The sequence below is a fragment of the Alexandromys fortis genome, unplaced genomic scaffold (assembly GCF_014885135.2).
Source record: "Alexandromys fortis isolate MF-2015 unplaced genomic scaffold, M_Fortis_MF-2015_v1.1 scaffold_143, whole genome shotgun sequence".
NCBI classification, from domain to species: Eukaryota; Metazoa; Chordata; class Mammalia; order Rodentia; family Cricetidae; genus Alexandromys; species Alexandromys fortis.
This window is the reverse complement of record NW_026068044.1, coordinates 3,572,384-3,590,809: the sequence shown is the minus strand read 5'-3', so window position 1 is coordinate 3,590,809 and position 18,426 is coordinate 3,572,384. Positions and strand designations below refer to the sequence as shown.

The 18,426-nt window shown below is 43.7% G+C and overlaps 1 protein-coding gene across 2 annotated transcripts in view; it reads left to right on the top strand.

Moving 5' to 3' along the window:
• Window positions 1-18,426, top strand: part of Ptprm (protein tyrosine phosphatase receptor type M) — a 669,075-nt gene that overhangs the window by 379,912 nt on the left and 270,737 nt on the right. For both annotated transcript variants that reach the window (XM_050166205.1, XM_050166204.1), the window contains exon 8: window positions 16,262-16,570. In XM_050166205.1, the coding sequence (XP_050022162.1) occupies window positions 16,262-16,570 (309 nt within the window). The remainder of the gene's footprint in view (window positions 1-16,261; window positions 16,571-18,426) is intronic.

Genomic DNA, 18,426 nt, shown 5'->3' with positions numbered 1-18,426 from the left:
GGCGGCGGGGCTGCGTCCCCAACACCCCAGCCGCTTGGCTAGCTCACGCCCGAAATAACAACACACAAACTGTATTCATTTAAAGAACTGCTTGGCCCATGAACTCTAACCCTTACAGGCTAATTCTCGCCCCTGGACTAGCCCATTTCTAATAATGTTTGTAAGCACGCCAAGGTGCGCTTACCGGGAAGATTCTAGCCTAAGTCCATCGTGGGTTGGAGTTGCCTGGGAGAGCTGAGCATGGCGTCTCTGCTCCAGCAGAGCTGTCGGGTCTGTCCCCGGAAGCAGAGCAGAGTCTGACCTTACTTCCTCTTCCGCCCAGAATTCTATTCTGTTTACTCCTCCCATCTATGTTCCAAGCTGAGGCCAAGCAGTTGGTTTATTATAACTTAACCAATGAAATCAACAGATTGATATATGACACTCCCACATCAGCATTTATTTTCTCTCCTGTGTCTATGTATATGAGCACAGTTGTGTTTATTTTTACTAGCTATCCCCAACTTAAGGAAGGCATCTGTTTGGGATAAAGCGGGTTATTTATCCCCATCTTCCTCCCCTAGCCACCTGAGACTGTTGGTCCCATACACCCACCTGGATGTGGTTTCTTTACATGAGTCTATTGTCCTTGACTAAAACCAGCATTTCATCTCTCTCCTTCCCACACCCACACGTCTTCCAACATTCACAGTGTGGGTGAGGTTTTGATCAGTGAGACCATGAGAAAGATAAGTCTGCTCTGTACATCCCTGTTCCTAGGCAGCGGGGTCAAAGCTAAGCAGCACCCCTTTTTCATGTCTGTCCTGGCACAGGCACTCCTCAACCCAGATGCCCACAAACCTCTGCCCCCAACTCTACTGTCGGTGTCTGCAGATTCATTCTACCCGCACTGCAGAGGAACGATGGGAAGGCCACATCTTCACAGAGAACAGAACACGAAGGAGGAAAACAGCCACGTTGTTTGGGAAGATATTTGGTCGTTACGTTTTCTGGTATCAGCACCCCAATACAATTGTTGGCTGTGGCTATTCTTGAACATTTAAACAGTTTGGTATGGCATGAATTGCTGACTGTTTGAAGCAGGACTTAGCAGTTGTCGCCAAGTGATTGTTACACCGCCTGGTGTATTATACAGACTTCAGCTACTTCCAAATTAGCAGAATTGATGAACAAAAGGAGTGCACACTGATGACGCACGGTAGTCCAGCAAGGAACTAGCTTTGCAGTGGTCCCCTGTGCATGGCAGGTTCGTTGGTGTTTGGCTTATGGAGGTAAAAGTGCGACAAGATTGTCAAAGAAAACACCACACAAGAGCAAAAGTGGCCATGCTGTTAGTCACAGCTTACATGTCCTCTGGAGCAGGGAGCCTGTCAGGGGGGTGTCTCCAGTGTCAGACAGCCCTGTGCATTAGGAGACCTCCAGCAATGTATCTCTCCTGCAGTTACAACTGCTGAATGCCAGGATATGGGGGTGGGGCATACAAGGTATCTGGGCGGCAAGACAAGGGAATGGTCATGTGATTTGGTGCCTTCTTCCTGCTTCTGGGATACGAGACGAAGACAGTCTAGAGCCTTTCCCCCATGGAGTTTATAAGATCAGATGAGCTTTTATTCGAAGGAAAAGGTTGGGCAGCCATTCATAAGGAAACGGAAGAGGCCACTCTGGAAGGGTTATGGAACAGAAGGCAAGCACCTATATGGGGTCAATGACTGTGAACCAGAAACTCTTCTTCAGTAAGTAACAGCTTTCTGGGGTTCTGAGGAAACAACTGACAAAAAATTTCCCACTGCCTTTCTAAGATCCAGTCAGGAAATTGGAAGTGTCTCATATCACACTTCAGCTTCATGTTCCAAGAGCGCAGCAGCAGGGCGTGGTTCGGCTGTCTTTGGTGGCTGAGTTGACACCAAGCACAGGCTCCCTTCAGGATGGAGAGTGACAGAAAGAGAGAGACCACGCAGAGCGGTCAGCTAGTCTTTAAGAGGAGTGAGCTTGAGGGGTTATGAGGGTTGGAAGAGGCAGAGTCGTTTCCCGTTGCCCCTTCTCTCAACATTTGAAGAAGAGAGCCTTCCTTTACCTCAGAGTCATCCCTGGTACCAGCTTCCTGAGGAGAGGACCCAGCTGGGTGCTCCCTGTCTTATCCTTTCCCTCTGAGAGATGACTGAGGCAGAACAGGCAGGCTTGGTTAGCGGATTCTTGTCTTTTGAGGGTGAGGTACTGAAGACTGAACCGAGCTTGGAGTGCGCTAATCCCATACTCTACCACTAAGATGTAGGCCCAGCCCTCAGACCAGGGTTTCAACTAAGAACTGATGTATTAGTCGTTTTCTGTTTAAAAACGAGGACGTCTTTTTAAAACAAGCTGTTGATGGAAACATAGATGACTAATTAGAGTATCGCCGTCATTCTGTCAGACTTGAGTGTGGTTTGTTGTGAAATTCCATTTGTCCATAATTGTAAACAACTTCAAACAGAAAGCTGTGTGATCATAAACAGGTTTTAAATACCAATACAGGAGACCCTGAACATGGGAAGTTTTTGCATAGCATCTGTTTGTTTAGAAGTAACTAGAGAGGATGCCTTTGATTGTCTTTTCTCTGTCACTGTTCACACTGACTTGAATCCACAAACGCGAGTATTTTTGGTCCTCCTTTGCCACAGGCTAAATATCAGTTCCAAACGTCTAAGGTTTTCTATCGGCACCACAGCTTTATGAGGGTTAGAAAGGGTCAAAACCTATTCCGAACCAATTTCTGACAGTTCTGAAAATCATTTTACCTCCTCCTGTGTTACATAGTCTGAAATAAATATCCGGGAAGTCTTTTACTGAGGCCTGCTTTATTTCACACACGAGTTTCCATGTAAAGTTTATCTATAGGATGAAATACCCCGTCACACCGGAACAATTCAAGATTGCCATTGAGTAGAATTTCAGCTCTTCTTTCTTTCCTGTGAATGTAGACTTTGGTAATGTCATCAGGGAGGTTAAGGCAAGATGAAGTTGTGCGTTGTTGGAGCCATGTTTATAGTGCCTGGATCACCCCTTCAAAGCACTTAGCAGCACAGAGCTGGGAGGCACAACACAGGAAGTAGAAAACACTCCAAACTCTTATCTTTGCTGCCGCCAGTGATGGAAACACGTTGTTTCTATGGCTGACTCATATCCCAGGAAGTATGTTCCACATCTCAGTTATCTGCCCATCAGCGAGTCAGCGGACTCTTCCGTGACTCCCGTATTGAGGCGGGGGAGCGGACTAGATGTCTCAGCCTGTGAAGGTGCTTGTTGTACAAGCCCCTGATAACCTGAGTTCACCCTCCAGATCCCACATCCAAAGCAAGAGGCAGTGACGTGCGCCTGTAACCCTAATACTGTGGTGGCAAGATGGACGGTAGATGAAGCACGATTAATAAATCTCAGAGATAGAAATCGGAGTTCACCCTGAAGGTTAGAAAAGCCAAACAGCCAGCCAGTGTCTCTTACCTCGACCTCAGTCCGAGATGACAAACCTTCCTCCAGGTATCTCAGAATGAGACTGACTTAAGAACTGTCCCCTCCCGTCTTACAGTCCTCTCTAGTTCTGGGACTAAACTCATGCACCACTACCGCCTAGTTTCTATGACTAGCTAGTGTGGCTACTGGGATTAAAGGTGTGTGTTATTGCTGCCTGGTCTGGAAGGCTGACCAGTGTGACTGCTTTACTTTTCTGATCCTCAGGCAAGTTTTATTTATCAAAATACAAACGAAATGCCACTGCAGGTAGACACAAAGGAGTCATTGAGAAGCTCATGAGTCAGTTAGCATGGAGTGCAGCTCATCAAAAATAAAAGAGACCTTGCCTCTTAAAGGTTAATCAGAGAACCGACTTCTGGTAGTTTTCCTCTGACTTCCAAGCTCGGTGCTGTTCATAGAACACACATGCTCACTCTTGGATACAAACAACTCACTACAATAATAATTATCTTTTTTTTTAATCCCCAATTTTGCCCATTGCAAATAGTGCCTCAAAGAGCATGGAAGTGCAGATGGGTCTTTGATACGGGGATTTAAGTTCTTTGGGGTATAGATGGGGGAGGGGTGTGGTGGCATGCAGCTGTAATCCAAGGTTGAGACAGAAGGACCACAAACCTGAAGCCAGCCTAAGCTACATTGATCAGCCTCAGCTATGTGTTTACAGCAAAACACTCCATCAATGAAGAGACAGGCAGCAAAAGTGAAAATGGTAAATGTGAATGAATTAAGGCTTTTCCAGCATTAACTCATTAAAACAAAATAGCGATATAGTCATTGTTATATTCTGTGTTGATGCTTTTTTGAAAAACATTTCAGTTGACAAAGATAGGTGCTTTCAAGGATGACACTGCTTTTAGCTGGGGAGTGATGTATGCAACTTGATGGTTTTCAAAACAATGACGTGTATATAGAATCGTGGTCAACATACCCACTCTGAGCTTTGGACCATGTGAGCATATGGATAGCTCTAGTTCCCAGTCGTCAGCTAGAAGCTGGTATGGAAGTAAAGGCTGTTATTTCTTGATTAAAGGTGGGGAATTTTCCAGAAAAAGCTGTGCTCAAACCCAGCAGACAGCTTCCCTGACTGGTGTGAGAGACAAGCAGGTTTATATGATTGGTTAGTTTCTATGGCATCCTCATGGAAATTTTTTGAAAATTTGGTTCATTTGATAAAACAATTTCAATTGGGAGTCCTTTGATGACGTAGAAGCAGTCTCTAAAGACTGTAAAGTATGATATATATATATATATGTGCACAGATATATATTCATACTTATCAATGGGTAGCTTTGATCATGTAATTTACACATTTTTTAAAGCATATAGATATATACCACCTGTACACACTGGTTCATATTATATTCAGATGTGCATGTTATACATGACATAAATATAGCAAACATACAATGCTCATTATACCACAGACTTCATATATGTATGCCTTTCATGATAGGCTCCTAATGGGTGAAACTAAACAGGGATTCAAGGAAGTGAGCTTTTTTTTTATTGGTGGAGTAGGATCGCTAATTGGCACAGAAATACCATGTGGACTAATCATTGTCTTGGGCAGTTACCTGTTTTGAGTTGTTTCTCCTTCCGGAGTTCCCTTTGCAGTCAGCCCTAAGTACCTCAGAAGATAATGAGATTCCCTCATCTGTCTCTAAGCATCAGAGCTGGGTTGTGCCCAGGCCCGAGTCTCTGCTTTCACGGCTCAACCTTTGGATGCAGGGATGAGAAGTCTGTCTGTATGAAATGCTTTACCTCACAGAGATAGCTTTCTGTGGGTTCCAAGTCAGAGCATCCGAACTCATGGCTCCATCCCAGAGCACTGCGGCTTCTGTGGCCTGTGAGCACCCCTCCTCTCTTCTTAGGCGGAGCCAACATCCGTCTCTAACAGGAACTAATGGGATGTGTCCAAGAGTCAACTATGCCTCTCACATAGCCACACCTTTCTATAATAATAACCAACTAATATTTTACAAAGTGATAATAGATACAAACAAAATAATAGCTGTAACCTACATAACTTGGGAGAACAAGAATTGACTTTAAAAACTCGTATCTCTAGAGCCTTTGTATGATCCGTGTCTATCCCCCCATTCTAATCTCTGCCTCCTGGCTGATCCCCCAGTATCCTGAGTTCTCATATAGTCTTTTCCTCGCTCCTGCCTTTGGGTATCTGCTTTATTGTATTGGGTATGTTTATGCTAATTCCCTTCTGTGTATTTTCAGTTTTGAAAAAAAAATTGCATCATACTTGTCTCTGGGGGCTTGCATCTTTTATTTAGCACTCTGTGATGTTGGATTCATGTTCGCTTCACTTGTCCTCTGGTCTCTGGAGCAGCCTATGCCCGAGCACTTTATATCATCCGTCCCCATAGTAAAGGAAAAGAAACTTTAAATTTCTGTTTGTTTGTTATTAATATGTCCAAACGCAGAGAACTGGGAGAGGAATCTCATATTTGGTCACCTTGCTGAACACCGGCTGCTTGTTATAATTTGTCGAGTCCCTATGTGCACTAAAACACACACAACACTGCCTGTATATTGTGCAGTCCTACGGATGCAAAGTTGTTTTTCTTTCATTCCTATGCCTTCTACTACTTACAGAGTGGTATCACAGGGAAGCGTAGCACATAAACAGTGGGCTGTTCAGCTTGCATTGCAGCCCAGCTTGTTAATACAAAGAACAATGCTTGCTCATTATGGTTGGGAAAGTACATTTTTTTCTTAATTTTCTAAAACCTTTTAAATTATGAACATTTTTAACAAATACTCTTTCTGAACCAGTTGAATGGTGTGATGGATTACACTAATAGGCTTTTTTAAATGGTGAATCTTTGTAATTACTTTCACCGTGTGCTGTTTCATGTGGTTAAGGATGGCTCTGAATATTATGTGTTAATGTCTTGCTGGAGAATGAATTATTCCCACAGTCATTTATTTATGGTTTGGGTATGAAGATTATCAGTTCTTCATACCCAACCATGGGAGATGGTTCTGTGTTTAAGAGCAGTGGATGCTCCTGCAGAGGATACAGGTTGGGGCCTCAGCACCCACGTGGCTGTTCATGGGGCTCAGGTCATAGAGACCGTCTGTAACTCCAGTTCCAGCGAATCCCTCTCCTGTCCATGCATGCACATGGTATTCCAAAATGCATGCAGGTAAACATTCATGCACATAAAATTAAAAAATGAAATATTTTTAAAAGATAGTCACTTACTTGAGAGGATCTAACACTGTATTATTATATTCATAAGAATTACCAGTGCCATGACTTGATGAATCCATATTTCGTCTTCATGTACCAACTGTAGTTACTCGGTGTTTTCTTTCGGTTAATATTTTCTTTCAACTTTCTGTTTACCTATGGTTGAAATGTATTCTTTGTGAACACAGTGTCAAGATATAGATTTTATATTGATTCTGCACATGTATCTTTGGGACAAAAATGCATCTACTAAATTGTCATCACTAACACAGATTAATTTTTAAATTGTTGCTACATATCCTAGATTTCCATTATTTTTATACTCCCCTATTTTAAGACTGGCTTTCCATTCTATTATGTGTGGTCAATTTTGGAGAAAGTTCCAGGTGTTATTGAGGAGAAGGTGTATTCTTTAGTGCTTTGGTAGAATGTTCTATAAATATCTGTTAGGTCCACTTGATTTTATATTGCCAGTTAGGGCCAGCATTTCGGTTTAGCTTTTGTCTGGATGACCTGTCTATTGGCAAGAGTGGGGTATTGAAGTCTTCCACTATCAATGTGTAAAGGCCAATATGTGATTTATACCATAGTAATGTTTCAGTTACAAAGTTGGGGGCCCTTGCATTCAGTTTTTAAATGTTTAGAATCACAATATCCTCTTAGTGGATTTTTCCTTTAATGAGTACGTCCTTCCATACCTCTTCTGGTTTGTTCTAGTTTAAGGTCTAGTTAGTTTATCAGCCATTGAAATAGCCTGGAATACTTTCCTTGAGTTTCACCTTGGCCCCTATGTGGCCTCTATTCTTCCCATGGCCTTTGACGGAAGATACGGTTTTATTCCTATAGACTGTTGTTTAGACTGGTACGATGGGATGACTCGCCTGCTGTCTTTATTGATAGTGGTCACCTGGAAAGATGACTGCCTCAGTAGTCTACACCTGGCGTGTTAAACCCCTCTGCTCTTGGATGGGAGTCTGTGCCATCTGAGCTCTGCACACTGCCCTGCTTACTTATATGTATTCTTGCCAGTAGTCTGATTGTATGTTATTACTGCCGAAAGGTTCTCAGTTGTACGTTGATAGTATTCAACAGCTACAAAATAGGTAACTCTGTTCTCCCTCTCTCCCATCATCTGAAACCCACCTTCTGACACCATTTCACTTTCTGCCTTTTGTCCTTTTGTAATCCATCACACCGATAGCAAATGCACTTGGTATGGGTCTCTGAGGTCATGTTGATCTCAGCCAGCTAAACCATCAGTGAATACGTAAGAGTGAAATGATATGTTTTTGGTTAGCAGTTTGTTTTTGTGTTGTGTGGTTTTCTCCTACTGGATCATTGTTTCTTTTTTTTAATGATATTTTTATATCTTCTTTGAAAATGAAATTTCAAAATGAAAATGATGGCGTAATGTATTTTGGCCATCTCTATCCCTTGCATTACTTTCTCCCAGCTCCTCTTGGTACCCCAGTCCCATCGCCCTCCTCTGCATCAGCTCCTGCTCTCCTGCCCTGCTAGAGTTCCTGTTCTGACTTCCTCCAAAGATGGACTCTGATCCGGAAGTGTAAGCCAAAAAAAAAAAAAAAAAAAAAACCCTTTCCTCCCCCATTTTTGGTCATGGTGTTTTGCCTCAGCAAACCCTAACTAAGACAAATCTCGTGATTGGCCTCTTTCCCTCATTTAGGACATAATATGACTCCTTTATATTCTCCTAGAATGTCAGATTTAGATCACCTTTGTTATTCTTTGCCGCCTTCCGTATAATTTCATCCTATCCACCTCTAGTTCATTAACTTATTCCCTGTCCTCCCACTCCCGTGTGGTATGAGTGTGTGTATGTGTCACATGACTCAGTACTGTTAATGAATGCTTTAGGTGCTGATAGTTGTACGAAATTGGCCTTGGACCAGTCTAGTATAAGAAGCCACGCCCCAGTAGGCGGGTACCACAAGCTATAAGACTGTATTTAGGTTCTCTTGTGCGGCTGGGACCCAATGCTTTGTTTTAGACTGCAGAGATGATAGAGGCAGTTGGCCGTTTCAGTTTTCACTTTCTTATACCCTAGAGTCCCATTCTAAAGTATATTGGAGTCACAGCACTATCCCTGCTTACATTACACTAGCGTTTTCCAACTGAGAGGTTACTTCAGGCAAAAGATATGGCCATCAGAAATTGTAACTGTTACTTTAGGGATGTTATCCATTAATTAATCCCAGTTTCTATTTTATGTTGGAACCTCAAGTTGTAATGGTAATATTTGTACAAATTTTTAAGAATTCTAGATAACACAGCGACGAGAGAAGGAAGGTAGACAGAGTATATGTACTTTCTTTTTGGTTCATTTCTTGTGGTTCTCATAGAGCCTACGCTGTCCTTGAACTCCAGATCCATTTCTTTACAGCCTCTGAGTGTGGTATTTCATCCATGAGTCACTACACCCAGCCCATAATATTTTATTTTATTTCTTTATTTAAAATTATTAACACTTGATTTTAATAGGTACAGTACATGCCTAGTTGACTGATTTAATAGTTCATGTATTGCAATGTGCTCTAAAGGCTTCTTACTTAAATTTTTTAAAACTTTATTTAAAAATCACAGAGGAGCCAGGCGGTGGTGGCGCACACCTTTAATCCCAGCACTCGGGAGGCAGAGGCAGGCAGATCTCTGTGAGTTTGAGACCAGCCTGATCTACAAGAGCTAGTTCCAGGACAGGCTCCAAACCTACAGAGAAGCCCTGTCTCTCAAAAACAAAAACAAACACAGAGAAAGACTTTATGTTTAAAAGAAAAACTTCTTCCAACTGTTCAGCTTTATTTGGGCAGAATAAAATCTTGTGAATATTGTAACATGATTAATAAAAACCCAGAGACAGAAATTGGGGTTCATCCTGAAGGTCAGAAAAGCAAAACAACCAGCCACTGGTTCTTCCCTCAGTCTGAAATGGCAGTCCTGCCTCCAGGAATCTTAGAATGAGACTGTGAGTGAGAACTGTTTTCTCCTGTTTTATAGTCCTCTCTAGTGCTGGGATTAAAGGCGGTACCACTACCACCCTGTTTCTATGGCAAACTAGTTTGGCTACTGGGATTAAAGGTGTGTGCTACCACTGCCTGGTCTGTAAGGCTCGCCAGTGGGGCTCTTGCACTCTCTGAACTTCAGGCAAACTTAGTTTAGAATACAAGTGGACTGTGACTAGAGAATATTCTCGGGATTCAGTCTGCCATCGGTGCCCACATCTTCTTTCTTTGAGAAGCCGTCAGTGATACATTTTATTTTATTTCCTCTATCTTTTCTAACTTCTCTTCCTCAAACCCATTACTTACAATAAGTAACCCTAAAAGCAAATGAGAGTCTTAAAGAATTTACCGTAGGACATGTCGTAAACATTGCCCAAGACCCAAGTTGTATTCTGTACTTCTTAAACATCGAGCCTAAACCCCAACCCAAGCCAAACACTCTTCCCTCAGGGTCACCCAGCTCTACTGGAAAAGATCCTCTAGGCTTCACTTGGGGGCTGATAACCACTTATCTAAGAAAGTCTATGTGCCCGCCAGAAGGGTACATCCTAATCATATCGCTACGTAAGGTAATTCTTGAAGTGTTTAATAAATGTGAGTAAAAAATCCCAGATCTCTATTGCAGTTGAAATGAAGATGGCCAAAGAGACTGACATGTGGCCACCAACCCAGGTGAGGAGACTACTCCCCTAATAGTTCAGCCGTGGATGTTTAGGCAGTGCCCAAACAAACGGAACAATATTTGACCCCATGGGTCCTTTCACTGGGTTACCCCTGCTGACAGCTGTTCCTGATGTTGAGCTCTTCAGTGTCTACCATTTCCTACTCTGTTGAGTTGCTCAGGCTGGCCTGGACCTTGCTCTGTATCCTAGTAGGCTTTGAATTTGAGATCCCACTTGCCCCCAGCCTCCCAAGCAGCTAAAATGGCAGGCCTGCCTACCCAGGCTGGACCTCAGTTAGTACATTTGAAGCTCGGTTTGTTCTTTAGAAAATAAAATTAGTAGAATGTTCACATATTTTTTTTAAAGACTTCATTTCAGGGACATGTCTTCTTTCTGTTGCTGTATTTCATTGTTCACTTTTGGGGGGACTTGATTGTGCTATGCAGTGCCGGCTGACCCTGAGCGGAGGCTCTTCTGCCTCCACCCCACAGGTGAACTCAGGGTTCTGGTTATGCCGAACTGTAGCAGGTTTTAATGTAGCACCTATAAATAAAATCTGCCTGAAAAGGTTGTTCTGGGTATAAGTGTAAAACAAGCTTGCGAGCTGGGCGGTGGTGGAGTACGCCTTTAATCCCAGCACTGGGGGGGGGGGGGCAGAGGTAGGCAGATCTCTGGGAGTTCGAGGCCAGCCTGGTCTACAAGAGCTAGTTCTGGGACAAGCACCAAAGCTACAGAGAAACCCTGTCTTGAAAATAAAAAAAAAAAAAAAAAACAAGCTTGCTTGCGAGTGCCAAGTTGCTCCCAGGCATACAGATGTCTACCGGGGAACGTAAAGTTAACATACTTCAGAATTTTCAGCCTGGCTGCTAAAGATGCATTTTGAACCTTAGAGTGCTTTGACTGATTCCAGAATCACAGCCATGCCACGTGCAACCCATGCCGTGGCCCGGAATCGTGGCTGCTCAGGAATACTGAATCCCTGGTTAGGCCAGAGTACCATGGGGTCATGGGGGCTTTGCTCTGATTTAACTGAATAGTGGAGGAAATGAAGTGACGGCTTTATTATGTTGGTGCTCTCCTTTATGAGACTCAGAAGCAGAAATAAAAGAGCCGGAGGTCCTAACGGGGCCGCCACCACATCTCGGTGTTATTCCTGGTATTGTAATAGACCCCTGTGTGGTCCGCGAAGAGGTAGGAAAGCGAAGCCTGTTAGCGAGAGCGTTGGTTGTAATCTATGTTTTTGATTATCGATGACAGGATCCTAAAATTACACCCAAATATCTCTTACCGGTTCTGAAATTGAGTTTCTGAAAAAGCACCGCGGAAGTAATAGGAGGTAAAGTGCAGAGTTCCCAGAGAAATGAGCTGCGAATTGAGCCTGCAATGGAAATTGATCCTATCAGTCAGCTTCTGCCCTTATTCTGAGAGAAGGGGGATGAGGGAGCCGGAGGAGGGTGGCTGATTAAATAGGAGACTAAGAGCTGGAGGCTAGAACTGGGCTTGTTGGTCCCTCGGGTCAAGAACGTAACTGTCAGGCTTCTCTGCTGGAAGCCTGGCTCAATCTGGCAGAAAGGGAAGGAAATGAAAAAATGCCCTGGGCCAGAGTGGGCGTCACTGGAGTTTCCAGACTAAGTTTGCTGCAGTGGCTGCCTTGGTGCTCCCCAGGGGCGATATTCTAGCCAGTGATCTCAAGGTAGACCAGTTGGCCTCATGATTCACACCAATGGAGCTTATCCTGATGCCCCCTCTCAAGAAGTCAGGGTTTGTCGGTGTGTCCTGAGGGTGTGGGGAATGCAACGAGAAATGGGCTCGGAATCAATTCCCATTCTCAGCCCCGTCTTTGGGATCCGTGAGGAATGAGGAGCAAATACCCAGTAACTACTAGTCTTGTGTATATAGTTTATTGGCCTGTTACCTAACGAGAGGAGGTCTATATTGCTCCCATAGCACGGCACTAATGGCATGCTGGGGGAACTTGGTGGGCGAGGGTGATGTGCGTATTGTACTCTCAGGGATGCAGTGTATGTTCCAATTAGCCCTGCCTAGGCCCCACATTTCTGGCTATGGAGTTGCTCCTGTGTGATCAGTTTCTACTACGATGCCCTTCAGAGTCTTGAGTGATCATCAGTGTAACTCACTGGCATCCGTGTCCCCCTGGAATGGCGTGTTCACAGTCTGCAAATATTTCTGCAGAAACTTTGGAGCTGAAGCTATCATAAAAGGCTCACTTAAGATGACGCAAGCCTTTTAGAGCCATGGCTGTTTCAGATGAAAGTTGGCAGACTGGAAGACGAAAAGAGAAAGAAGGTTCCTTGGGATGAATTGTGAAAGGCTTAGCCACTGGGCTTGATGCAGCCACAGTATCTTGAAAGAGAGACAGCTGTCACAGGTACATGGCAGCACAGGGGATACCTTACATTCTGGGGTGTAGCATGATTAATGAAAACCCAGAGACTGGTACTGGGGTTTCAACCTGAAGGTCAGAAAGGCAAAGCAGCCAGCCACTGGCTCGTACCTCTACCTCAGTCCAAAATGGTGATCCTGCCTCCGGGAATCTTCAGTATGAGACTGACTGAGAGCTGTCTCCTCCCATTTTTTATTCCTCTCTAGAGCTGGGATTAAAGGCGTGCACCACTACCACCCAGTTTCTATGGCAAATTAGTGTGACTACTGGGATTAAAGGTGTGTGTCACCATTGCCTGGTCTCTAAGACTGACCAGTGGGGCTGTTGTACTCTCTAAACTTCAGGCAAGCTTTATTTATTAAAATACAAATGAAATATTGCTACCCTTGGGGTGTAGCTGTCTTTTAACATTCATTGTTCATGTTTGGATTGATTTTTTTTTTATTTTTTGTTTTTTGAGATTGCCGTCAGAACCTCAAATGTATATGCTTGACTCCACTCGCAGGTGCTGCCTTGTTAGTATTTTGTTTGGTTGGCTGTTGTTTGGGTTTTTTGGTTTTTTTTGTTTTGTTTTGTTTTTGTTTTTGTCAGATTAACTACAATGCTCACTTAACTTTGCCTCTGGGCCCTAGCAAGAGAAAACAGGAAAGTATCCAGCCAGCAGTAGACCATGCCGTCATTAATTTGTTGATTCAAATTCTGTATCCAGCTTTTAACAAGTAGGACAAGTGGCCAGGAATTAGAGTCAAAATGACTTTTATAATGAGGCCCTGTTGATTTGATCCATAGCTACCTCTGTTGGCACTGACCTTGCCACATTGTTATCAATGTTTCTGTAGGGACAACAGAGCTGCTTACCTTTGACAGAAGCCTACAGAGAATGCCCAAGGAAATAGATGTGTCATGACTTCTGATAGACTTGCCCCTCCTTAAGCTGAAACGTCACTGAATCCATCCAGCCTGCTAAGCACATACGTTAGCAACAGCATCTTATGGAGTTTTTGTGGGATCCCATTCTGGTCACTGAGCTGACTGGGAGCTTGGCTTGGTTGTTCTGCAGGTACCCTAGGAAAGGACTAAAATTCCAAATGCAGTTTCTTTGTGTCTGCTTTTGTTTCAATGTGAAATTAAAAAAAAAATTGTAAGAGCAGAGTTCTTTTTAAAAACATTTTATTGGGTTTTTTGTTTTATTTATTTATTTATTTTTAGGATTTCATGCCAGGCATTCTGTGTTTTGATCAAATTGACTCCTTCCTCCAACTCCTTTCAGATCCACTCCTACCCCCCACGTCCTCCCTACTTCATATCCTCTTTTCTGTTATTTTTAAATAGCAATAACAGTATTTTAATAACTGAAGCCCATCTTTTTTTCTCCTTTACTTCTAGGTGTTGGTCCTCTCTGGACTGTGGTAGAGACATCCCTAGTCAGGGACAGTCCATTCTGTGTAGATGCTTGTGTACAGTGGCTTTGCAAATGATTAATCTAGAACTTGAGGATGCTAGACAGACCCTGCTTCTGCATCCAGAAATTGGGACAACACGCCTATCAGCTGTTAACTATGGCTCTCATGACAGTATGGTTTTACGTACTTGGTCATGGAGATGTTCGATTTCTGCCAGTGTACCTGTTTCCTCGGCAGATGAATGATGGAAGAGGGTCATCTGTCTATTGGTTAATAAAGAAACTGCCTTGGCCCTTTAATAGGACAGAAAATTAGGTAGGCGGAGTAGACAGAACAGAATACTGGGAGGAAGAAGCCGAGTCAGTCAGTAACCATAGCTCTCGTCTCCAAGATGGACGCAGGTTAAGATCCTTCCCGGTAAGGCACCACCTCGTGGTGCTACACATATTATTAGAAATGGGTTAATCAAGATGTGAGAATTAGCCAGTAAGAGGCTGAAACTAATGGGCCAACCAGTGTTTAAAAGAATACAGTTTCCATGTAATTATTTCCGGTAAAGCTAGCCAAGTGGTGGGAAGCGACCCGCCGCTCCTATTTCTACAGATGAATGAAAAGCTTGAGACTTCATTTTGCCTTGGAGGAATTCCCAAGGGTGCTAACAAAGAAAAAAGAAGCATGCTTTCTGTGAGAACTTCACCACAGACCGACAAACACACTTAACTTTGTAGTCTCGAGGCTTTGTGCAAGCATGTATTTTCTTGGGAAAGGCATAGCATACGCTGTGTATAATAGTTTTCCATTGAAGGCAAGCTAGAACGACACTGCTTGCCTGATGTCTGGACAGTCAGTCAGTTAGTGCAGTGATGAAAACCTTGGGGAAACACGTTAGGACTGTCCTGTGGAGATGTGATTCTGTAGGAAGACGATGGAGGGATGCCTCCTGATCTGTAAGAGATGTTGGCTTTCCTGAAAGTTTTCATAAACATTTGAGTAATGAAACATTACATAAAGCGCAGCATTTCCGTTACATAATAAAACGTTGCCAACCTGGAAGAAGCCTTAGTGTTATTGCTAAGCACCGTATTCATGATATTTTCCGAATGTCTGTAATTTTAAAAAGTTGCTTTATAAGTCCCCTGATTTAAATTAAAAAAATAGTTCATCCATAAGGAATATTCCATAAGAATGCCACTCGGTATTACCAGAGGCCATGTTGGTCTTCTTGTGCTTGGTCCCTAAGTTCCGTCGAGAAAGCATCATGAGCTCGCTGTTAGAAACAGATGCACCGGAGGCAGAAGCCCATGGAAGTTAAAAGCAATCTGCAGACATAAGGCAGACACATTTCTGGTTTGCTCCGGCGAGGATGGTTTTGTCGCATATAGCTGAAAAGGAGACTGTGCACTGGCCTCTTCTGCCGCAGGTTGGGAAGTAAAAGGGGAGTTGTCTTCCTTGCACCCCATCACAACACGAAACACATGGGATTGCTGTTGTACATCGCAGTCTTCCATCGCGTTGAGAAAGCATTACTATCGCAGCGCCGTTTCCTCGTCCCATCAGAATCTTAGCGCCACAGTCCCGCCTTGACTCGGCCACAGGACCAAGATTTATGCTTTGGGAATGGAAGCATCCAGTCCACAGAATTGTTTTAAGTGCCTGGTGAATCCTAACTATCGTTTCTTAAGTTTCTGTTTTCTTTATCAATTGTCATTCTCTTGAATTCACTATGGCAACCACGCTTAAAGGAAAATAAAATTTGAAATTATCAATGAACCGTGGCTGCAGCAGATTCTAGCTTGGCAGAGCATTCTAGCTTGGTCTTTGCCCAGCCCTGAAAGGGCCACCCTTGCAACATGGCAGGGCCCATAGTATGTTCAGTAATGGGTATATGGTTTGTCTTAGTGCCATCATTTCCAAAGCAAGCTTACTCTTTTTCTGTATATTTTAACTCATATTATTCAAAACTCACATATTTCTTGCATGTGTTTAGAGTTTCTAGGTTGCACAGGCTCCACCTTATTAATTCTTTTCCCGTGTGTTTTTCTTCTTTTTCAAACTAGATCCCATGCGTGGCCCGAGAAATCTGGAAGTTGTCGAAGTCAAGTCTCGGCAAATCACCATCCGCTGGGAGCCATTTGGATACAACGTAACCCGTTGCCATAGTTACAACCTCACGGTACACTACTGTTACCAGGTGGGAGGACAGGAGCAGGTGCGAGAGGAAGTGAGCTGGGATACGGATAACTCCCACCCCCAGCATACCATCACCAACCTGTCCCCGTACACCAACGTCAGCGTCAAGCTCATCCTCATGAACCCCGAGGGCCGCAAGGAGAGTCAGGAACTCATCGTGCAGACGGACGAAGACCGTGAGTGCTTTCAAGTGATAGGTCTATGTGGAATGCGTCCTTTCAGAACGACTTCCGTGTCTTTGAATTTAGAGCTTTATGTTGAAAACAAGGTGGAAGGAAGGACTGCTTCATGGAGTCTAGTATGTCATGTGCCCTCACTCTGAAGCACTGATTAGAAGAAACAGAGGGAGGCTTATCGTTTTTATATCGTTCTGTTTCGCACAATATCACACATGCATACAATTCTCATCCCCCACATCCCTGTCACCCTGTCCACCCTCCCCTGTCTCTCACAGTTCTCTCCCTTACATCTATCTTAGTTTGTTTTGTTCCATGACACACTGAGATTTAACCAGGACAATCTGTGTGACCTTGTGTGTAGACCATTAGAGTCTGGTGGGCTCAGCTCTGGACACACAACCAAAGACAGCAATTTCCCCCTCTACAAGAGTCTTTCATTCTGATAGTATGTACAACCCTATGACCCTTCTGCCTTCTTTGACTAATTATTGATAGAGCTGGTCCTGTGTGGTTTTGTGTGGGTCTGGTATAGACAACTACAACTGTGAGTTAATAGTTGCAGTGGCTATGTGTAGTAAGTAGGAGCTGCGTTGGGCTGCGTTCCTGCCCAGCTCCGCACGTCTAGTTTTACCTGAAATAATTATACGGAAACTGTATTCTTTTGAACACTGCCTGGCCCATTAGTTCCAGCCTCTTATTGGCTAACTCTCACATCTCATTAACCCATTTTTAATCTGTGTAGCCCCACGAGGTGTGGCTTACCAGGAAAGATCTTAACCTGCGTCTGTGTCGGGTGGGAGAATCATGGCGACTGACTCGGCTTCTGTCTCCCAGCATTCTGTTCTGTCTACTCCGCCCATCTAAGCTGCTGTCCTATCAAAAGGTCCAAGGCATTTTCTTTATTAACCAATGACCTTCCTCCATCAGCTGTGTGAGTCAGGAGGATGCTATTGTGTGACCCCCCCCTCACCCTATCGTTCACCTCACACACTTCCTGACCCCTTCTGGAATCTTCCTCGAGTTTCAGAGGAGGTGGCATGAGTTTCTATTTAGGGCTGGGCCCAGAGCAAATGCTTGCTCTCCAGAGCTTACCAGTCATGTGGCATTTATCTCTATGGATAAATATAGTATTTTCTATAGTATTCTCAGCAGTTCTTGACATTTTTATTACCACGTTGGAAGGAGAAGTTAACGAGCTTTTCTCTTACCTCGGTTCCACAGCCTGCTCTCCGACCATTTTTACATGACATTTGTTCTCATCCTTCCAGTCAGTGGCCGCACAGACACATAACAGGAGTCCCACCTGTAAGCACCTATGATCACGTGACTTCCGAGGGCCTCCCTGACTTCTGGCTCTTTCCACCCCTTTTCTTCAGTGTTCTTGAACTGTAGAGAGGGTGCGATAAGTCTCTCGTTTATATGTCGTAACATATTATATATTTTCCTTCATTTTTGTGTAAACCATCTTTACAAGTAAACCATCGTTTTCCATCTGTAGCAATACGCATGTCCCAGAAGAGAGGTGATAAAGCATCCAAAACTGCAGAGTCAGCCCTTGGCATGATATCAGAGAGTGTTAGTGGTAAACGGGTGATTCCTGCTTTAAGGAGTCCTGTTGTTGAGTCAACAGGAAATGGTGCGGCCAGTTGGTCTGTTTCACCAACTAGATCTGACTGGCAGGGATGAGGACACGCCCAACTGCATTGGAGTTTCAGTGAGAACTAAGTTGGGAATTCCTTGGACTCCTGTCAGAACGTCAGACTTGCAAATTTGGAATGTTTGTTTGTTTAAATCATCTTACTAGTCTCAGGAATTCAGCCTTGTGGTATTTGCAAATTAAAAACCTATTGTTT